The sequence below is a fragment of the Microcaecilia unicolor genome, chromosome 1, assembly GCF_901765095.1.
Source record: "Microcaecilia unicolor chromosome 1, aMicUni1.1, whole genome shotgun sequence".
NCBI lineage: Eukaryota > Metazoa > Chordata > Amphibia > Gymnophiona > Siphonopidae > Microcaecilia > Microcaecilia unicolor.
In genome coordinates, this window is record NC_044031.1 from 205,378,059 (window position 1) to 205,399,780 (window position 21,722).

At 40.9% G+C, this 21,722-nt stretch overlaps 1 protein-coding gene across 1 annotated transcript in view; it reads right to left on the minus strand.

Annotated features, from left to right (window-relative positions):
• HECW1 (HECT, C2 and WW domain containing E3 ubiquitin protein ligase 1) overlaps positions 1 to 21,722 on the minus strand; it is a gene marked incomplete at its 5' end in the record, with an annotated part of 389,530 nt that overhangs the window by 154,005 nt on the left and 213,803 nt on the right. The window contains one exon of the mRNA XM_030203827.1: positions 18,412 to 18,562. Within this exon, the coding sequence (XP_030059687.1) occupies positions 18,412 to 18,562 (151 nt within the window). The remainder of the gene's footprint in view (positions 1 to 18,411; positions 18,563 to 21,722) is intronic.

Below are 21,722 nucleotides of genomic sequence, written 5' to 3' on the forward strand. Positions count from 1 at the left end.
AATAGGAAAGCTAGCTTTAACAGGCCCCATCAAAGAAAACACCTCCCAAATATTTTGTAGAACCTTTCCCTTTTAAAGGCACAGTGCCACTTTCCTGTCTTAATTTTGCTGCTCGCTTCTTTGCTTTTCCTAATTTCACATTAAGCTATACAGAGGTGTTTTTAAATTGTAAAGTTAGGTATTCATTTTCCATGAAATTAGAGGGTTTTGAGTGTACAAAACAATCTTTGTTTATTGGTGTTTTTGTGCCACAGGTAGCTTTTCCCAAGGAATAAAACATGAACATTTGTGTCACTCGGAAGTCCTTAGCACAGAAAAGGCAATAAAACTGAGGAAAGGATAGAAAACAAACCAGACAAAGGGTGAAAGAATGTCAGAGGAAGTGGTGTTTTCCCAATATTTATCTAATAAAGACCTTACATGTTTTTTAATATTTGTACTGGGCGTGTTTTATTGGTGTTTATCAATAAAAAAATAAAATCACACTGCCTATCTACATACATACCTATCTCTTATATTCTGCCTATACTGTAAAGTTCAAGGCAGATTACAGATCAATAGCTAGAACAGTTATCTAGGAATTACAATTTATCTGAAAATGACAGTAGTAATAACTCAGGGGTCCTTTTACAAAGCTGCGATAAAAAGTGGCCTGTGGGCGCATCTTTTGGGGATGTGCTGGGAAAACTTTTTACCATGACTGGGGAAAAGGCCATTTTTTTTAATGGGCCGGGAAATGGGTGTGTGCAAAAATTAAAACCACCAGCCACTGACTTAGAAGAAAGGGCTCACACACACTACCTGCATGGCAACCATGCACGCGGGATTCGGCGCACGCCAAACTCAGAATTACCGCTGGGCGCACGCACTACCCCAGCGGTAGTGCTGATTTGGTGTGCACTATCTGTGCGTTAGCCCTCCTGCGGCTTTGTAAAAAGGGCCCCTAAAAGAGTAAGTAACGAATTACCGTTTCTGAGATAAAACATATTCACAGAACAAGGAAGTCTTTATAGAACGATAGCTAATTAAGGATCTTATCTTAGGTGACAGTAAGTTCCACACCTAAGCCACAGGATAAGAAAAAAATTAGAAGAAAAGTTTCATAGATGTGATACCTCTTGGATTGGGTAAGGCCAAACTGGTAAGGTTACACAGTGAATATTTTTTGTGGGAATATGATAGACAAATAATTCTAAGCATCTAACGTGACACTGTTCCCTGAAGAATCTTAGGGGCCCTTTTACTAAGCCACGTAAGGCTAACACACAGGTAGCATGCGCTAAATCAACACTACCGCAGGGGTAGCGCGGGCACCTGGCGATATTTCCGAATTTGGCACGCGCTGTTTCCCACGGTAGAAAATAATTTTCTAGTTTTTACTGCGGGGCATTCCTGGCGGTAATTGGCAGCATGGCCACATTGCTGTGCGCTGACTGATTATCGCACGAGTAGCATGTGAGCCCTTACCACCAAGTAAATAGGTGGCGAAAGGGTTCAGGCAGTAAATAGCTGCACAATACTTTTAATATTAGTGCACTGCCATTTACTGCCCCATTAAAAAAAGGCCTTTTTTAACCCACCATGGTAAAAAAATGGCCCAGCATGTGCCAATTTAATGAATTCAAATTACCACAAGACACCTTTTACCGTAGCATAGTAAAAGGGGGGCCCTTCCATAAGTTCGGCAAGAAAAGGGATAGAGGCTGCTGGGCTATAGTTAGTAACATGGAGGTGTTGGGATTTTTTTATTATTGGGGTGATAATTATTTCACCCGAAGTCATTGGAAATCTAGTTAATGAGAAAAAAATATCTCAACCAAGTTAGGATAACAGCTCTAAAGCTTATGGGAGCATCTTTCATAAGGTAAGTAGGACAGACATCTAAAATACAACCAGCCTTATTTTCGAAAGTGATGGGTGCCCATATTTCGACCCAAATCGGAAGATGGGCGCCCATCTCGCAAAGGCGCCCAAATCGGTATAATCGAAAGCCGATTTTAGGTGCCTGCAACTGCACTCCGTCGCGGGAACGAACAAAGTTGACGGGGGCGTGTCGGAGGCATTGAGAAGGCGGGACTGGGGCGTGTTTATCAGCCGAGCAGAGAGCTGGGCGCCTTCGGTCGATAATTGAAAAAAAATGGCTGTTTTTAGCGCAAATTTAGGTCACTTTTTTTGGACCCTTTTTATCATGAACAAGTCCCAAAAAGTGCCCTAAATGACCAGATGACCACCAGAGGGAATCGGAGATGACCACCCCTGACTCCCCCAATGGTCACTAACCCCCTCCCACCAAAAAACAAACAACGTTAACAACTTTTTTTCCAGCCTGTATGCCAGCCTCAAATGCCATACCCAGCTCCATCACAGCAGTATGCAGGTCCCTGGAGCAGTTGTTGGTGGGTGCAGTGGACTTCAGGCAGGTGGACCCAGGCCCACCCCCTCTACCTGTTACACTTGTGGTGGTTAATGTTGAGCCCTCCAAAACCCTGCAAAACCCACTGTACCCACATGTAGGTGCCCCCCTTCAGCAATAAGTGCTATGGTCATGGTGTAGAGTTGTGGGCAGTGGGTTTTGGGGGGGGATTTGGGGGGCTCAGCACCCAAGGGAAGGGAGCTATGGACTTGGGAGGTATTTAACTTTTTTTTTTCACTTTTTACAAGTGCCCCCTAGGATGCCCGGTTGGTGTCCTGGCATGTGAGGGGGACCAGTGCTCTACAAATCCTGGCCCCTCTCACGATCCAATGCCTTGGATTTGTTCGTTTTTGAGCTGGGCACCTTCGGTTTCCATTATCGCTGAAAAACGAAACCACCCAGCTTAAATCCGCACATATCTGATGCATTTGCTGGGCACAAACCGTATTATCGAAAAAAAAGATGGGCGCCCATTTTTTTCAAAAATACGGTCTGTCCCGCCCCTTCACGTACCCGTTCTCGGACATAGACGCCCATGGAGATGGGCGTTCGCGTTCGATTATGCCCCTCAATGTGATCCTGGAAATTGTCTAAAAAACTTATTCAGTTCCATCTAAGAAACGATTTGAAAGGTATCCCAAATCCTGTCTACTGATACAATATCATCATCTAAATTTAGTAAATAATCATCTTATTCCTCATCCACCTTTCCAATTCAGCACGAATAGTTTCTATTTTAGTTCTGAAATGATCAGCGAATTGGGAGGCCATAGGTGGTGTTTCCCCTGATTTACTACATATTTCCTTGGTATCTCTTAGATAATTCACAAGTTGGAACAATTTTCTTGAACTGGAAATAATCTTTGTCAGTAATCATTTTTTAGCATCTTTCCTTATAGCTTTCCTCCAAATGTTTTTGTTACAATTGTTTTTCTCTTTAAACCATTTCTACTCTAATTTTCTGCAGAGATGTTTTAGCTCTGGTAATTCAGCATTAAACCATTTATTACCTTTCCTCTTCAATTTCTGTTTTACCTCTTTTGGTGCTATTTCATCTGAAATTGGTTCACTAGTATCATTCCAGTTCTCTAACCATACTAATAAATCTTTAATCTCATTTTGCACAGCAGATTCTACTCACTGTCAAAATTGTATTTGATCTATCTTGGCCCTTGTAACATACTGGGATTTATTTTTGTTGCTCTTCCTCCTCAATACTAACTGTTTCCAATAAAAAAAATAAATTGAAGCAGATAGTGATCTGCAAACGTCATGTCTAACTTTTCTCATATCATATGCATGCAGACCATTTCTTGTCTTCTGTAATATATGCACACATTCATTCGACTCTATCAACAAGGCTGATCAGACAGCAAAACATGCATACAATACTGTCACACTATACTGTAACATCAGCAAACAGGACTCAATTATTTTGATTACATACATACATCTCTTACATAAGCACGCAGTTGTGGAATGCATTACCTACAGCCCTGAAAACTATTGATGAAATAACTAACTTTCGCAAATCTCTGAAGACATATCTCTTCAACAAGGCCTACAAAGAGAACCTATAGCCTTACTAAACTACCACGCCAAACCACCCAGTTATGAAAGGTCACCTTCTATACTTACCCGCCTAACACTCTCCTTTTTCTCTTCCCATACTTAATCTCTGTGCATTACTAACTAAATCTGACATCCTGGAATGACAATGCCATAACAAAACTCTGTAAGCCACATTGAGCCTGCAAATAGGTGGGAAAATGTAGGATACAAATGCAATAAAATAAATAAATAAAATCACAAACAATACTAGTACATATGGAGGGGCATAATCGAACGAAAACGACTATCTCCATGGGCGTTTATCTCCGAGAACGGGTCCGTGAAGGGGCGGACCGAACCGTATTTTCGCAAAAAATAGACGTCCATGTTTTATTCGACAATTTGTGAGCTGGGCATTTTTGTTTTTCAGCGATAATGGAAAATGAAAGCTCCCAGCTCAAAAACGAATAAATCCAAGGCATTTGTTCGTGGGAGGGGCCAGGATTCGTAGTGCACTGGTCCCCCTCACATGCCAGGATACCAACCGGGCACCCTAGGGGGCACTTTTGCAAAAACAAAAAAAAAGGTAAAAGAGCTCCCAGGTGCATAGCACCCTTCCCTTGTGTGTTGAGCCCCCCAAATCCCCCTCAAAACCCACTGCCCACAAGTCTACACCATTACTATAGCCCTAAGGGGTGAAGGGGGGCACCTACATGTGGGTACAGTGGGTTTGGGGGGGGGGTTGGACGACTAATAAGCATTAAGCAGCACAATTGTAACAGGTAGGGGGGGATGGGCCTGGGTCCACCTGCCTGAAGTCCACTGCACCCCCTAACAACTGCTCCAGGGACCTGCATACTGCTGCCAGGGAGGTGGGTATGACATTTGATGGTGAAAATAAAAAGTTGTGAAACATCATTTTTTTGTGGTGGGAGGGGGTTAGTGACCACTGGGGGAGTCAGGGGAGGTCATCCCCGATTCCCTCTGGGGGTAATCTGGTCATTTAGGGCACTTTTTGGGGCCTTATTCGTGAAAAAACAGGGTCCAGGAAAAGTGCCCTAAATTCTAGCTACAAACGCATACTGTTTTTCCATTATCGGCGAAAGGCGCCCATCTCTGTTCGGGTGATAACCATGCCCCAGTCCCGCCTTCACCACGCCTCTGACACGCCCCCGTCAACTTTGTACGCTTCCGCGATGGAGTGCAGTTAAAAACGTCCAAGTTCGGCTTTCGATTATACCGCGTTATTCGTTTTTGTGAGATAAACGTCCATCTCCCGATTTAGGTCAGAACTTGGGCGTTTTTCTGGTTCGATTATAAGCAGGATAATCAATTCAACAACCCAGTCCTTGAGACACACCCGGCCAGTCGGATTTTCAGGATATCTCCAAGGAATATGCAAGAGATTTATTTACAAGCTCTGCCCCCAGTACATACAAATCTATTTCATGCATATTCATTGGGAATATCCTTATAATCCTTGCTGGCAGGCTTGTCCCAAGGACTGGCTTAAGGATCATTGATTTAAAAGCACACAACCTTATGTCACAAAGAAAACTCACATTTCTCTTTCCTACAACACATTCCATGTTCAGATCAGCATTAATATCTTTCCTACAGCTTGTACAGGAACTGACAACATACAAAAAGATAGAAAAACACTTTAAGTTTATTGCGGAAAGAAAAACAGAACCTCCCCCTCCCAAGATCCTCAGTTAGCTCTGGTCCACTGACAGGTTAGTGATGGTAGTGGGTTAGGTCTTGCTGCTTTCCTCCCTTCCTGCACTGGCTTGTGTAGGGACCCTTCCTACTCTTTTTTTTCTCTCTTCAGCAGCATCTGAAGGAACAGAGTATATTTGTATCAGGGGTTCTCAACCAAGTCCTCAGGACAAACCCAAGCAGTCGGGTTTTCAGGATACCCACAATGAATATGCATGAGAGAGATCTGCATGCACTGCCTACTTGATGTGCAAATCTATCTCATGTACATTCATTGTGGGTAGCCTGAAAACCTGCCTGGCTAGGTGTGCCCCAATGACTAAGTTGAGAAGAGCCATTTGATATGACTGATTGCAAAGCAAGAGAATCCTTAACAAGCTCTTATATCTTTTCTTAGAATCTAGCTCCTCTAGGATTTCCATCTATAAGAAAACATCTATAGGAAAAAAGGAAAAAAGAAACAGATAAAAAAAACTGGCTGATATAGGAAACACTTATACAACAAAGAATCACAGAAGGATAAAAGGAAATCAAAATAAAACCTTTCGTGGTTTGCAAACTCGTGTTTTTCCAGATCTAGCGAGGGAAACGCAAAGGCGAGGACAAAAGTTTTTACAGATGAGACAGGAGACACTTCAACTTGGCGCAACTTTTTACCTTAAATATCCTTGCAAATGTTTAATCTCCTATCAAGCCGTGAAATATGTTTATGTTGATCCTGACCAATTGTCATCATTTTTTAACATCTAAGAGAGCTCCTAGTAAAGTAAAGTCGAATAGAAACTCGTCTGTATCTCAAAATTTGATTTATAAAGTTTATTACCTGTTTTCTCCTATTTAGGAATCTTGGACTCCTGTTGTGGACTTTAAATGAGGCTATAATATTTAATTTGTGTTATGAATAATATCTTTAGATTTAATTGTAATAGTGGATTTTTCTTTACAAGTTTATACTTGTTTACTATGTATAAAAACGATAAATAAAATATAAAAAAAAAAGAATAAAACAGAAAGTAAAAACATAAGAACATCCAATTATGTTGCAGGGGGAAAAAAAGCTGTCCCATACTGTGACAGACCAAAGGTCCATCAAACCCAGCATCCTGTTTCCAACAGTAGCCCATCCAGGTCACAAATACCTGGCAAGATCCCAAAAAGTACAAAACATTTTATGCTGTTTATCCCAAAAATAAGCAGTGGAGTTTCCCCGAGTCCATTGGTCTATGGACTTTTCCTTTAGGAAGCCGCCCAAACCTTTTTTAAACCCCACTAAGCTAACCGCCTTTACCACATTCTCTGGAACAAATTCCATAGTTTAATTACACATTGAGTGAAGAAATATTTTCTCCGATTCCTTTTGTAGCTTCATCAAATGCCCCCTAATCCTAGTATTTTTGGAAAGAGTAAACAGACGCTTCACGTCTACCCTTTCCACTCCACTCATTATTTTATAGACCTATATCATATCTCCCCTCAGCTGTCTTTTTTTCCAAGCTGAAAAGCCCTAGCCGCTTTAGCCTTTCCTCATAGGGAAGTCGTCCCACCCCCTTTATCATTTTTGTCACCCTTCTCTGCACCTTTTCTAATTCCACTATATCTTTTTTGAGATGCGGTGACCAGAACTGCACAAAATATTCGAGGTGTGGTCGCACCATGGAGCAATACAAAGGCATTATAACATCCTCATTTTTGTTTTTCATTCCTTTCCTAATAATACCTAACATTCTATTTGCTTTATTAGCCGCCGCAGCACACTGAGCAGTAATATTATACATTAAATAGCTACATGACCATACCCAGTTCTCCACACGGTGACACACAACAAACACACAACAATTTACTGACACTGATTAACTGATTTGTACTTTCACACTGTATGTTAGATTCATACAAGAAATGGCGAAGCAAAACCATACTGTCATATCAGCATGTAGAAAACTGCATTCAAACTTTGCTCAACAGTTGTTCTCTTGGGTCTTTCTAAAGCAATAGGAACAGCTGTCAACCACAGATATGCCAGACAAAAGCTACCCCAGCCACTTCCCTACACCAAAACCACCATCCTGGTCTGTCTAGCATTTGTCTGAAAAGCAAAAGAAAGGAAAAAACATTTTAGTCAATATACAATTAGAGATCTAACTTTGGTACATCTTATAAGTCCTATTCAAAGGTATGAATTTCACCCACTCTCCTCTTCATCCAATCCAAAAGCAAATGACGTGACACCAAAAGAAAACACTTATGCAGGAATGTAGGAGGACTCCGCAAAATCTGGGTCTAAATATTGGTTCCCCCTGTTCCTATGTGCAAAGAGCTGATTTGACTGCTGGATGTTAACTAGAGCAGGTCCTGCAGCTCCCATGTTCATGACACGTCGAGCAGTGAAATAACTCATGTGACGGACATGCCGTGAAAGTCCTATTGATGATCACTTTCACAGCCTTACACTGAACTGATACAAGTGGCGGGATAAAGAATTTCAATAAAGGCCTGGGAAGATAAGCAGGGTAGAGCGGTGATGTAACTGCCTATCTATAACGGAATTGTGTTCGATGAGGCAGAAGTGAAATTAAGCTGTCTTCCATATACAAAATGCTTCATCTCCTTTATGGGGTCCTTTAACAAAGGTGCACTGAAATATGGCTTGCGGTAGTGTAAGTGCGGGTTTTGGGCATGCACCGATCCATTTTTTAAGCACACCTGTAAAAAAGGCCTCTTTTTTTTGCCGAAAATGGACGTGCGGCAAACTCAAAATTGCCATGCGTCTATTTTGGGTCTGAGACCTTATCACCAGCCATTGACCTAGCAGTAAAGAATCTGGGTTGTAATGACCTACGTGTGTCAAATGCCGCCACTTGGCGCCTGTCTGTTACACGCGTCAGAAAAATAAAATATATTTTTCAGACGCGCATAGTGGACACAGGCCAAAATTGAAATTACCACAAAGGCCGCGTGGTAACGGGCAGTAACTCCAATTTGGCGCACGTTGGCGCCTACGCAGCTTAGTAAAAGGGCCCCTATGTATGTTATTTTCACCTACTCTCTTCCAGTATATAGAGAACGGCTGCAGTGTATGTGATAACACAGAAATGCCATATACTTCTAGGAGATAGACCATTAATACCTCTAACAGCAGGAAAGAACGAAGCCTCAGGAGTTTGTAGATACGAACAGTTTGTGAAAGTTGTCCTCACTCACAAGTATGGCCTCCTAATGTGACTGAGATCATAGTTTTACTCGTATACACATGTAAACATTCTCAATCCCTTTTGTACACTATTTTTTGTTACTTCTGTAAAATATGTGCTTTTCTTTCAAAAATGATTTGTAGGTTTCTTTGAATTCTTCCTGTTGCCCCTTTACTGGTAGAACATGCTATGAAGTTAGGACATAAGTTCGAAGAATTTCAGTTCTGTGCTTTGTTTGTATTTAAGAAGACTTGGAGAGGGGGTCCTGTTGACAACCAGCTGCTGCGTAGAGAACAACAGTTCATTTTTTGATCTTGGAACTTTACATCCAGATGGTCTGAACATGGAAACAGACCTATCAGTCTTTCTCTGACTAGCTCTCTGCATAATTATAATTTGATGGTGATGTAGATTGTCTTCTTTTTCTGTTGGAAGTCTCTATTTAGCAAGATTAGTGGTTTTATGTGATTCTTTTATAATAGTTCTATATTTATGGTATTTACGTATATATTTAATAATTATCCCATGGTATAATGTTTTTTACCGATCTTCGATATATGCCAATTGGATGTATTGAATTTGGTGCATGTAAGGGCTTAATTTATTATTAGGCAGTTCTTTGCACATTTTTTAAACATTTAATTATTTATTAATTTTGAGATGTTTCTAGAGTCTAAAATATATATATATATATACATTATTTATGTTCTCATTCACAATCACATTATTTATTTATTTTGCAACATTTTTCAGCACCACATGATTATTTATTTACTATTTATGCACCATTTAATTATTTATTAATTTTGAGACGTTTGTAGGGTGCAGAATATCTATCTATCTATTTCCTCTTCCACAATCAAATTATTTATTTATTTCTTATTATTTATTTATTTATTTTAAAACATTTTTCAGCACCAGTTAATTATTTACTTATTTTGATACATTTTCTTGTGTCCATTATACATTGCAATTTTTTTGCAGATTTTTCCGTTTTAACAGCTAATGATTTTTTAATTAGAATATGAGTAATAGAATTTGTTATTAATAGGTCTGGCAAAAACACTGCCTCTATGTATTTTAAGCATTGTTTGATGACATGTAGTTATTTACTTATTTATTTGTCTAAAGGTCACTACACGTTTTATCTTTGTTTTGATTTCTTTCTTATTGTATGCATTATCCAAATACTCGTATTTTAATTTGGATTATAATAGGATAGATCAGTGAGTTATAAGGACTATTTTAGTTTGGATGTTTAACATTTTGGCGGGAAATGCATTTGACCTTTGACATTTGCATCAATATAAAGGACACCGTCTCTTACGCTCAGTTTTCCCAGCACTAGATTTTTGTGACCATATGATGTTCCTCCTTTGAGCGCAGTAAGTAGCTGTGTCTATTTCACTTCTATTCTTTTGTAAGATCGTGATGTGCCTCACTCATACAGTTTAATGTATTTTTAGATTTAGTATTGTAAGAAGCTGACTTGCTGGTTTTCTGCTCTCTTTTTCTTTAGCAATCGAAAGGAGTAACCATTTATTATTACCTATTATTTACTTTCCTCATGCACTATTTGTTCTGAGACGTTTTTATCACTATTTAATTACTTATTAATTTTGAAGATGTTTTTAGGGTTCAATATCTATATATATCAAATTATTTATTTATTTTGCAATGCTTTTCAGCACCACTTAATTATTTATTTATTTAGAGACGTTTTCTAGTTGCAACACTCTTTACACTTTTTTCAGTCTTTAATGGCACATTCTAATATATTTTTCTATTTATGTTTCTCAGAACATTGCCTTTATGTGTCTAATAATCGTTTGATGAATTCTAGGTATGTATTTAATTAAAGGTGACTTCACGTTTTATTTCCATTTTAAATTCCTATTGTATGCATTATATACGTTTTTTAACACTATTTGATTAATTTTAAGATGTTGTTAGGGTCCAATATCTTTCTTTTTTTTTTTTTTTAATTTTGCAATGCTTTTTAGCACCACTTATTTTTTTGAGACGTTTTCTAGTTGCAACACTTTTTGCACTTTTTTCCGTTTTTAATGGTGCATTCTAATATACTTTTCTATTTATGTTTCTAAAAACGTTGCCTCTATGTATTTAATATATCGTTTGATGAATTGTAGATATTTATTTATTTAAAGCTGACTCCACATTTTAATTTCTATTGTATGCATTACATACTTTTTATTTTGATTCACAACAGCACAGATCTGTGAGATACATGAACTATTTAATTTGGTTGCCTAACGTTTTGGCGGTAAATGCATTTGACTTTTGACATTTGCATTAATATAAAGTACGCCGTTTTCACGCTTGATTTTTCCAGCACTTGTTTTTTGACACCGTATGATGTCCCTTCATTGAGCGTAGTGAATAGCTGTGTCTATCCCGTTTTATTCTTGTGTAAGATTGTGATGTGCTTCACACTGCTTAATTTACTTTTAGACATTGTATTGGGAGAAGTTGACCTGCTGGTTTTTTTGCTCTGCCGTTATTTGTTTTGCAGCGACTGAAGTGAGTGGCCATTCTTCTTTACTATTCTTTACTATTATTAGTTATTGTTTGTCTCCTCGTATATCATTGACACTACCACTGGGCAGCGTGGGCACCTGGCAGTTGGTGCATGCTGTTTGCCATGGTAGAAAATAATTTTCTATTTTCTACCGCAGGGGCATTCCCAGTGGTAATCTGCAGCACAGCCACATTGCCGTGCACTGCCTGATTACCGCATGAGTAGTGCATGAGCCCTTACCGCCCTTACCGGAATTGGGGAACACCTCTACGGTACTATCAGCCTTATTTTCAAAAGTGATGGGCGCCCAGATTTTGACCCAAATCGGGAGATGGGTGCCCATCTCGCAAAGGCGCCCAAATCGGTATAATCGAAAGTCGATTTTAGGCGCCCGCAACTGCACTCCGTCGCGGGAGTGAACAAAGTTGACGGGGGCGTGTCGGAGGCGTGGTGAAGGTGGGACTCGGGTGTGTTTATCGCCTGAGCAGAGATGGGCACCTTCGGCTGATAATCGAAAAAAATGGCCGTTTTTAGCGCGAATTTAGGTCACTTTTTTGGACCCTTTTTTTCACGAACAAGTCCCAAAAAAGTGCCCTAAATGACCAGATGACCACCAAAGGGAATCAGGGATGACCACCCCTGACTCCCCCAGTGGTCACTAATCCCCTCCCACCAAAAAAAAACCAACTTTAACAACTTTTTTTCCAGCCTGTATGTCAGCCTCAAATGCCATACCCAGCTCCAACACAGCAGTATACAGGTCCCTGGAGCAGTTGTTAGTGGGTGCAGTGGACTTCAGGCAGGTGGACCCAGGCCCATCCCCCCCTACCTGTTACACTTGTGGTGGTTAATGTTGAGCCCTCCAAAACCCCCCAAAACCCACTGTACCCACACCTAGGTGCCCCCCTTCAGCCATAAGTGCTATGGTAATGTTGTAGAGTTGTGGGGAGTGGGTTTTGGAGAGGATTTGGGGGGCTCAGCACCCAAGGGAAGGGAGCTATGGACTTCAGAGGTCGTTAACTTTTAAAAAAATTGTTACAAGTGCCCCCTAGGGTGCCCGGTTGGTGTCCTGACATGTGAGGGGGATCAGTGCACTACAAATCCTGGTCCTTCCCACGACCCAATGCCTTGGATTTGTTCGTTTTTGAGCTGGGCGCCTTCGGTTTCCATTATCGTTGAAAAACGAAACCACCCAGCTCAAATCTGCACTTATCCGATGCATTTGCCAGGCACAAACCGTATTATCAGAAAATACAGTCTGTCCCGCCCCTTCACACGTACCCGTTCTCGGACATAGATGCCCATGGAGATGGACGTTTGCGATCGATTATGCCCCTCCACGTAAGCCACATTGAGCCTGCAAATAGGTGGGAAAATGTGGGATACCAATGTAACAAATAAAAAATAAATAAATAAAAATAGGTGGTGGTAAGGGCTCAGGCAGTAAATAGCCACACACTACTTTTAATATTAGCACAGGCCATTTACTGCCCCAACTGACGCTGTAGCACCCATCTTGTCCCCATCCATATATCTGCACTTGGTCCCTCAGCTATATGGTAAGCAGTATTGTAGAAAAGCATTAGTATCATAGCAATGTTATTTGAATATTCTAATGCGTGCTTATTAGATGTTTCATTGGTATTATGCTGACATATTATATCTCTGTTATTTGAATTTCAATGCTATTAAAAGTTGATATTTTTGATACTGTTTCAAGATAGTCCTATTATTAGGTTTCAATTTGCTGTTCTCAAGTTTACCTTATATTTGGCCATTTCTACTACTGTTATACTGTTAAGAAAATTGTAAGTTTTGTTTATTGGGATTTATTAACCACCTTTTATGAAGAGATTCACTCAAGGTCAGTAGGTACAGTTTAACATCAAACTTACAATTTTGTCAACAGCAAGTATAAACATAAAAACAATGAAAGAGGAAAACCTGAAAACAGCAAATTGAAACCTAATAATAGGACTACCATGAAACAGGGGACAAGAAGGGGCAAGATGTGCGGTACAGAGTCAGTTTGGATAAATAAATGGGTGGCTAAACCAAAGGCAAGTTCTTTGTACAGTTAATCAAGATATAAGGAACTGGTCTAACTTACAGTGTGTGTGTAGCAAACCAGTCTAGGTGCAGCATGGATGTATAGTCAGTTATATTAAACTGCACCTGATGTACACTGCTTTGGGTGAATCTCTTCATAAAGGTGGTTGATAAATCCCAATAAATAAATAAACATGCATCAAGAATATAAGAACATGACATAAGAACATAATAATAGCCATACTGGGTCAGACCAATAGTCCATCTAGCCTACTGTCCTGCTTCCAATAGTGGCCAATCCAGGTCACGAGTACCTGGTAGAAACCCAAATAGTGGAAACATCCCATGCTACCAATCCCAGGGCGAGCAGTGGCTTCCCTCATAGCCATCTCAATAACAGACTATGGACTTTTCCTCCAGGAACTTGTCCATACCTCTTTTAAACCCAGATATGCTAACCACTGTAACCACACCCTCTAGCAATCAGTTCCAGAGATTAACTATTTGTTGAGAGAAAAAATATTTCCCCCTATTAGGTTTTAAAGTATTACCAAGCAAATTCATCGAGTGACCCCTCGTCTTTGGACTTTTTGAAACAGTAAAAAAAAATCAGTTCATTTAACCCTGTTCTATACCACTCAGGATTTTGTAGACTTCTATCATATCCCCACTCAGCTGTCTCTTTTCCAAGCTGAAGAGCCCTAATTTCATTAGCCTTTCCTCATTTGAGCGTTCTATCCCTTTTATCATTTTGATTTCTCTTCTATTAACCTTTTCTTTTTTTTACATATTTTTATTAAAGGTTTTTCAAAACATAAGACATCTATTAACCTTTTCTAATTCCGTTATTTCTTTTTTGAAATACCGTGACCAGAATTGCACGCAGTACTCAAGGTGAGGTTGCACCATGGAGCGATACAGAGGCATTATAATATTCTTCATCTAATTTCCCATCCCTTTCCTAATAATTCCTAGCGTCCTCTTTGCTTTTTTTTAAAAATAAAATTCTGTCTGGTTGTCCACATACAGATCAGAAGCCATCTCTTTATAAACCATCATACACTTGGCCAGACACAGTAAGGAAAAACAGTCCCCATCTTATGCAGCTCAGATTACATAAGTGCAAATAGGTGAGAAAATGTGGGATACAAATGCAATAAATAAATAATAAGTAAAACCTTTTTCCATGTTGTCTGCATAGACCTGCACATTACGTTTTATTGCTGGAAAACAGTTCTAAGAACCAAACCTCTCCACAGTAAAAGCAAACTCAACAAGTAATTTTGCCTGTGCTGAGGAAAGAAAAAAAGGCTCCCTGACAGGTTAGACAAAGTGGTGTTAAAAATACCCCCAGGCACATTATCCATTTGAGATATGTTATTAGGAGAAGGAGTTTGCAATATATTTTGTTTGTCATCAGAAGTATAGAAAACTGTAGACACAGGAGGTATAGAATATTATGAGAACTTCCAAACGTTCACTAGATAATGATTAACGTCTTGTGGACTGGCTGTAATAATGTAGATTGCCCGCTGTTTAACCCAATCCTATTAAGGGCTACTATCATTCTTTCCAGAGAGAATAAGATATTAGGAGTGGTCCTGGATTCTGTATTAACAATGGAAACCTATATAGGGCTTATAGTAAAAAAAAAAACATTTTTGTGTATTAAAGGTCATCTGTTAAATCAGAACATTCTGGAAGACCTGTTTCAAGCATCAATATTACTTCATTTAGGGGGTCCTTTTACTAGGCTGCGGTAAAAGGGGGCCTCAGCTAGCGTCAGCAAGTGTTTTTGACATGTGCTGAGGCCCCCTTTGCAAGTTTCCTGGAGGTCTGCTGACAAGTAAAATACAACTGAAAGCTGTGTTTGAGGTGTGACAACCCCACAGCTGAGGACTGTGTTTGAGAATACCACCAGAGGCGGATTACTGCTGTTTGCCAAACCCACTAGAGGGTTCCCATTCTATAGCTCCACTCTGTGAAGGAACAGGCTAGGGATTTCTGTTCTTGTAAATAAATACTTAATTTTGCATTCTACCTTTTTGTCTGGCTGTATTATTTCCTTCGGCCATGCCTAACCCCACTCGGGGTCTCACAGACCCTTTTAATAAAGAAAGTTAAGCCCTTAACATACTGTTGGTGCATGAGAATAGGCTACTGCATAAATGCGTAATTAACTTACATGTGTAGCTTGTGCTATTTTAACTGGGTGTCTAATTTCATGCTTCACTGCATGTGTCCTATACAGAATGAAGAAAAAAGTAGACAGGGTTTGGACAGATTCCTGAGGGAAAAGTCCATTGAACATTATTACATTTTTTGGGGTGGGGGGTGGGGGTTGACGGGTTCTTGAAGCCTGGATTGGCCGCTGCCAGAGACAGGATGCTGGGCTTGATGGAGCCTTGGTCTTTTCCCAGTATGGCGGTGCTTATGTACTTATGTAGAGCTGTGGGGCTGGATGAGATATATCCTAGGATACTGAAAGGCTCTGGCGGGTCATCTAAAAGATGCATTTAATAGATCCTTGGAGACGGCAGAGGTTCCACAGGAATGGAGATAGGCTGATGCGGTCTGTCTTCATAAAAGTGGCAACAGAGAAGTGGCATAAACTACAGGCTGGTAAGCCTTACCTTGATGTTTTGGAAGCTACAGAGCTAGAGGGCATCATATGAAACAGCAAAGAGGTAAGACTAAAAGGAACATTAGGAAATACTTTTTCACTAAAAGAGTGGTAGATTCTTGGAATGCCTTTCTGGTGGAGGTGATTAGGGACAAAAACAGTGACAGGTGTGGGGATAAATACATAGGATCCCTATCTAGCAGGAGGATGGGATCAAAGGTAACAAAGGAAAACAGCTATTATGGTCAGGAACTGAAATGGAAAATTGTGGAAATCCTCTCCTATTCCTTTTGATCCTCCAGTCTTGATCCTCCCTCCTCTTTCTCACTTACTATTCCATTTACTCTCTCCCCAGCTTATTGTATTGGTACTTTTCTGCCCTGAAACCTAGCTGCTCTCATGTTTTATCAGTGATCCTAGGAGTACAGCCGGTACCTTGAGGACCTGCAGAGCAAGTGATGGAGAGGAGAATCAGCACATTTAAGAAGTGACATTTTCCTTCAGGTAGCCTACAGGGGAAAAGGAAACACCAAGGTTCTATAGGACCAATGTTGCAGGATGTACTGCTATACATTGAGGGGCCCTTTTACCAAGCTGTAGGAAAAAAGGCCCTGCGCTGGTGTCGAGGGGCCATTTTTCTGAGCACCAGGGCCCTTTTTACCACAGCAGGTAATAAAGCTCCCAGCACACATGGCCATGCGGTAAGAGAACCCTAACCACATAGCCATGCGACAGCCCTTACCACTAGCCATTAAGGTAGCGATAAGGGCTCCCGCGCTAACCTGACGGTAACCGGGTCGCGTGTTACCGCCACACAAGCCATTTCCGGGAGTTTTCTTTTTCCCCTGGAAATAGTACATGCTCAGGGTGGGACTACCGTTGGCGGCCACATTGGGCCAGCAGTAGTCCCAAAAGAGCGAGCAGTGAGCCCGCGTTGGGCTTACCGCCTCTCTGTAAAAGGGCCCCTGAAAAAGGCAACTGATGAAATTACTAGGTCATTCATTTGTAACCATGGAAGCTAAAACAAAAAAACCTGAAACAGTATGATTAATAGGGTTACCATATTTCGCAGAGACAAAAAAAGAGGACAGAAAAAATAAAAATGGTTGCTTCCTTTGCTAAAGAAATATTTAATTGTAGCCTTTAGTTAATGAACACACATCAAACAGTGACTTACTTTTAAAGAACTTCTGGATTTGATTTTGACTGAGTCTGAGCCCAAGTTTACTTATCAGAAGATCTACCGCTACTACTACTATTTCCTTCTGAGATATGTGTGAAAGTCTTTGCATGACATATGCTTAAAGTTGTGCTGCACAAACAAAATTCCTTTGACAGATTCAGCCAGTGTTGCCAGGTACTCGGCCCCGAAACCCGCCCAAAAAGTTCACACCCCCACCCCCGCAGTCATCAACCCCGCCCCGCCGTCATCGGCTCCGCCTCCGCCGTCATCGACCCCGCCTCTTCCATCGACCCACCTCCTTTGCCATAGGTCCTGCCTCCTCTGTCATCATCCCCGCCCAAAACATCACTAGCCCCGCCCAAAACATCACTAGCCCCGCCCAAAATGTTGCTAGCCCCGCCCCCCAGCGGCCCAAAAAACCGCACAAAAACCACCGAAAAAAACCAAAAACCAGCCCAAAAAACCGTGACCCGCAGCGGGCAAAAATTGCCCGCAGCGGGTTGCGGAAAACCGCCCAATTGGCAACCTTGGATTCAGCCAGCAGGGAAACAGATCAGCAATGCCTTTTTCTCTATTTAGCACCCCCATGTGTCCAGACTGACTAATGGGCCAGAGATGATTTCTCTCATTATGGGTAGGTGTCTTGGTCATAGGCACATAAAGAAAAAGAAGACATTTCCCTACAAATTGAAAAACCTGGAGGACATATCTGAAGAAGTCCAAAAACAGGACATGTCCTCTTAAAACACGTATCCATGTATGGTAACCCTAAGGATTAACCGATTAGATACAGAAACAATATCCTCCAGTTCAAAAATCGCTTTAGTTATGTCCTGGTGTTTTTTTTTCTTTTTGATATACTGGAATGTTTTCATTGTTATATTGTTTTATATCACTTTGGGTTTAATAGGCGAGATGGGGTGATTAAAACCAGTAGTTTTCAATTCAGTCCTCAGGGACTACCTAGCAAGTCGGGTTTTCAGGATATCCACAATGAATATGCATGAGAGAAATCTGCAAACTAAGAAGCAGTGTATGCAAATCTATCTCATGCATATTTATTGTGGATATCCTGAAAATCTGACTAGCCAGGTGGTCCCTGATGACTGGATTGAAAACCACTGATTTAAACCATGAATCACTCACCGCCGGTTAAGCTGCTCCATCTGCTGGATTGATCCAGATCTGCGTATTCCATCTGGTGTAGCTGCTGTGGTAGGACGCTGCCACGTTGTGGTTCGGTTCACATGGTCCACATAAAATACCCTTCCATGACTGTCTATCCGAGCTTCCCAGTCTAGCACCAAAAATGGAATGAGAGATTCTCAGGAAATTCAGTATGCATCATAACTCAATTATGTAGAGAACAGTGCATTATTTAAAAAATAATGTCTTACATCATAGAAAATATTGCCTTTTGAAGCACATGGAGTTTATTAGTAAAAACAGAATCTGTCATCCACAAACTGCAGCCCTTTCTTCTGAGATCCAGGCATTATTGTGGAACACCTATTAAGCAGAGCAGTTTCATAAATGAGAATTCCTCTGCTTGATAGGAGCTGGCTAGTAATGCCTGAATGGATCAGAAGATATACTGCAGCACATGTAGGCTTCAGCTAGTGAGAAACAGGCAAGAAAAGAAACAGAAAACAGGAAAAGCAATAGAGGCAAAAATAAGAGGAAATGTATTGCAGACTGCCAGATAGTGCCACATTTCCATGCAAACTGTGAGGCACTTCAGATTTTCATTGGACCCTCTTTTTACCTCCTCCCCTTGAAGCCTGGAACCATTTGCTGGTCTGCAGTGTAAATACTTGAAAATGAAAATGTATATAAAAATACTGGGGAACGAGGGTAGAAATTATATTTGTGTTCATACCCAGCTCTTTTCCAAAGAAGGCCCAAAGAGGCCAACAAGTTGCAGTACGTGTTTGACAAATATTGTAATACAAAATGTACTCCTCAATTGATATTAAATCTTTAAACACCTTTATTGGTATTAATCCATTAGTAACCACTCCATCCAGCAAGCACACATGCAACTCACATTCGTATGTCTTACACACCACGCACTATAAGAACAACTTATCGCATTAATTTTCACAAATCAACGTTTGTACTAAAGTCTGTAATGTTCAACCAGCTTGTGACACGCTATCACAAATAGTCCTCTTCAGGCTGTATAGCCGCCTCCAATCTTCACAAATCAGCTGTTTTCATTCCAGACTTGTTCCATTAAAAGTCACAATAACTCTTTCGTCGAGCAGTTAAATCATTAAGTATAATCAATACTGAATCTCATACATCACCCATCACGGAGTTATTGCAACTGTCCATGTGGTTCTGCTGTGGGACACAGGAAAGGCTTGCGTGTGTAGCCACAAACCAACGTCCAACGTCCAAATCCGTCAAGTCTTTGTCCACCTGAATTCCTTTAGTTCCTCTATGCGAGACCGCATTTCAAGTTGTTCTTCGTCAGGAGGAACTATTGTTCACCATCATCTGGGCTCTCCCTCAATGGGAGTATCCAAGGATCCGCCCACTAATTCCTTGGATACTCCCGTTGAGGGAGAGCCCAGATGATGGTGAACAATAGTTCCTCCTGACGAAGAACAACTCGAAATGCGGTCTCGCATAGAGGAACTAAAGGAATTCAGGTGGACAAAGACTTGACGGATTTGGACGTTGGTTTGTGGCTACACATGCAAGCCAGTTGGTGCAAGCTTGCTTCTTGGCTTTGTGTCTGTGTGAGTTTCAGCACAGCGTGTGCTGCTCGTGTCAGTGTGGGTTCACCATTACCCTTGTGTTCGCTGAGTATTCCTAGGTAGCATGAGGCTGCTTATGCTTGTGTGGGTTTGCCTTTAGCCTAGTGCTTGCTAATACCCACTTCTTGCACTCTTTTTCCTTTTCTTCCTTGTTGTTTGGGTTCCAGTTCGGACTTGCGGCCCGTGTACCTGGATTCTGTTACATATGGGTTCCAGTTCAGCCTTGTGGCCTGTATGAGTGTTCTATCTTTTCCTCCTGTGTCCTGCTTTCTGGTCTCTTTGTGCATGCTGGGCCTTGTGGCCTTTTGGTTTCCTTTTGCTAGCATGGGTTCTGCCTGACATAAGCCTCGACCTTTGTCCAGGGGCTCACAAGCAAACGTAACACTTTTTCTCTGTGTTAACTGCATGGATGTCTTCCTTAAAGTACTGGGAACACTCTCAACAAACAGTGGATAATTTTATAACAAGATGCCTTTTTCAAGTCTATTTTATAAATATGCTGAAAACATGCCTTGATCAATTACATAAGCTCTAGGGCTCATGTGAATGCCTGTATCCAGATGAAAACAAGAATATGCATAAATTATATTTTATAATTTATGTGCATACATGTATGCTCCACCCAAAGTCAGTGTAAGTGCCTGTCTGCAGTAAAAGTACCCACCATGCAAAAAAGGTGCATAATTTTATGCTGGTCAGTATTTTATAAGAGGTCATGTACACAGATAGATGAGTAAAATACTGGCATTTATGCATTTTCTTGCAGCCTATAACTAGGTGGATCATTACAATTACCACCCTAGGGGGCAATTCTATAAAATTGGTGCTTAACTCTAAGGGGATCTTTCATTAAACCGCGGTAGCGTTTTTAGCTCGTGGTAGAAATCAGCTGGTGGGATGGGTGTAGAGTAAAGACCATATCTCAGCCTTGCAAATCTCCTCAATAGAGGCTGATCTCAAGTGGGCTACTGATGCAGCCATGGCTCTGACATTAAGAGCTGTGACATGTCCTCCAAGAGTTACCCCAGCCTGGGTATAAGTGAAGGAGATGAAATCTGCTAGCCAGCTGAAAATCAAATGAGAGGAAGTTCATTCAATTCCTATGGACTTCCTCTCATTTGCCACATGGGAATCACTAGCGTGGCTTTTATTTTATTTATTGCATTTGTACCCCACATTATCCCACCTTTTTGCAGGCTCAATGTGGCTTACAGGGTGTTAATATGGTATAGTCATTACATAATATTAGATACAGTCGGTAATAAACTGGAGGTAGAAGAGGAATTAGTTAGAAGGTATTAGGTAAGGTCGTGTTAGAGGTGTTTTAAAGCGTTTGGGTGGTATACGGAGTAATTTGTTTCATCAAGGATTATTTTTGTAGGCCTTGTTGAAGAGATATGTCTTCATAGATTTGCGAAAGCTGGTTAAGTTGTCCGTGGTTTTCAGGGTCATGGGTAGTGCATTCCATAACTGTGTGCTTTTGTACGCAAAGGTAGTAGCGTATGCCTGTTTGTATTTAATTCCTTTACAGCTGGGGAAGTTCAAATTGAGGAACTTGCGGGCTGATCTGGCATTTCTGGGTGGTAAGTCTATTAGGTTCAGCATGTAGAGTGGGGCCTCTGCGTGAATGATTTTGTATACGGTCGTGCAGATCTTGAACTCAATTCGTTCCTTGAGCGGGAGCCAGTGCAG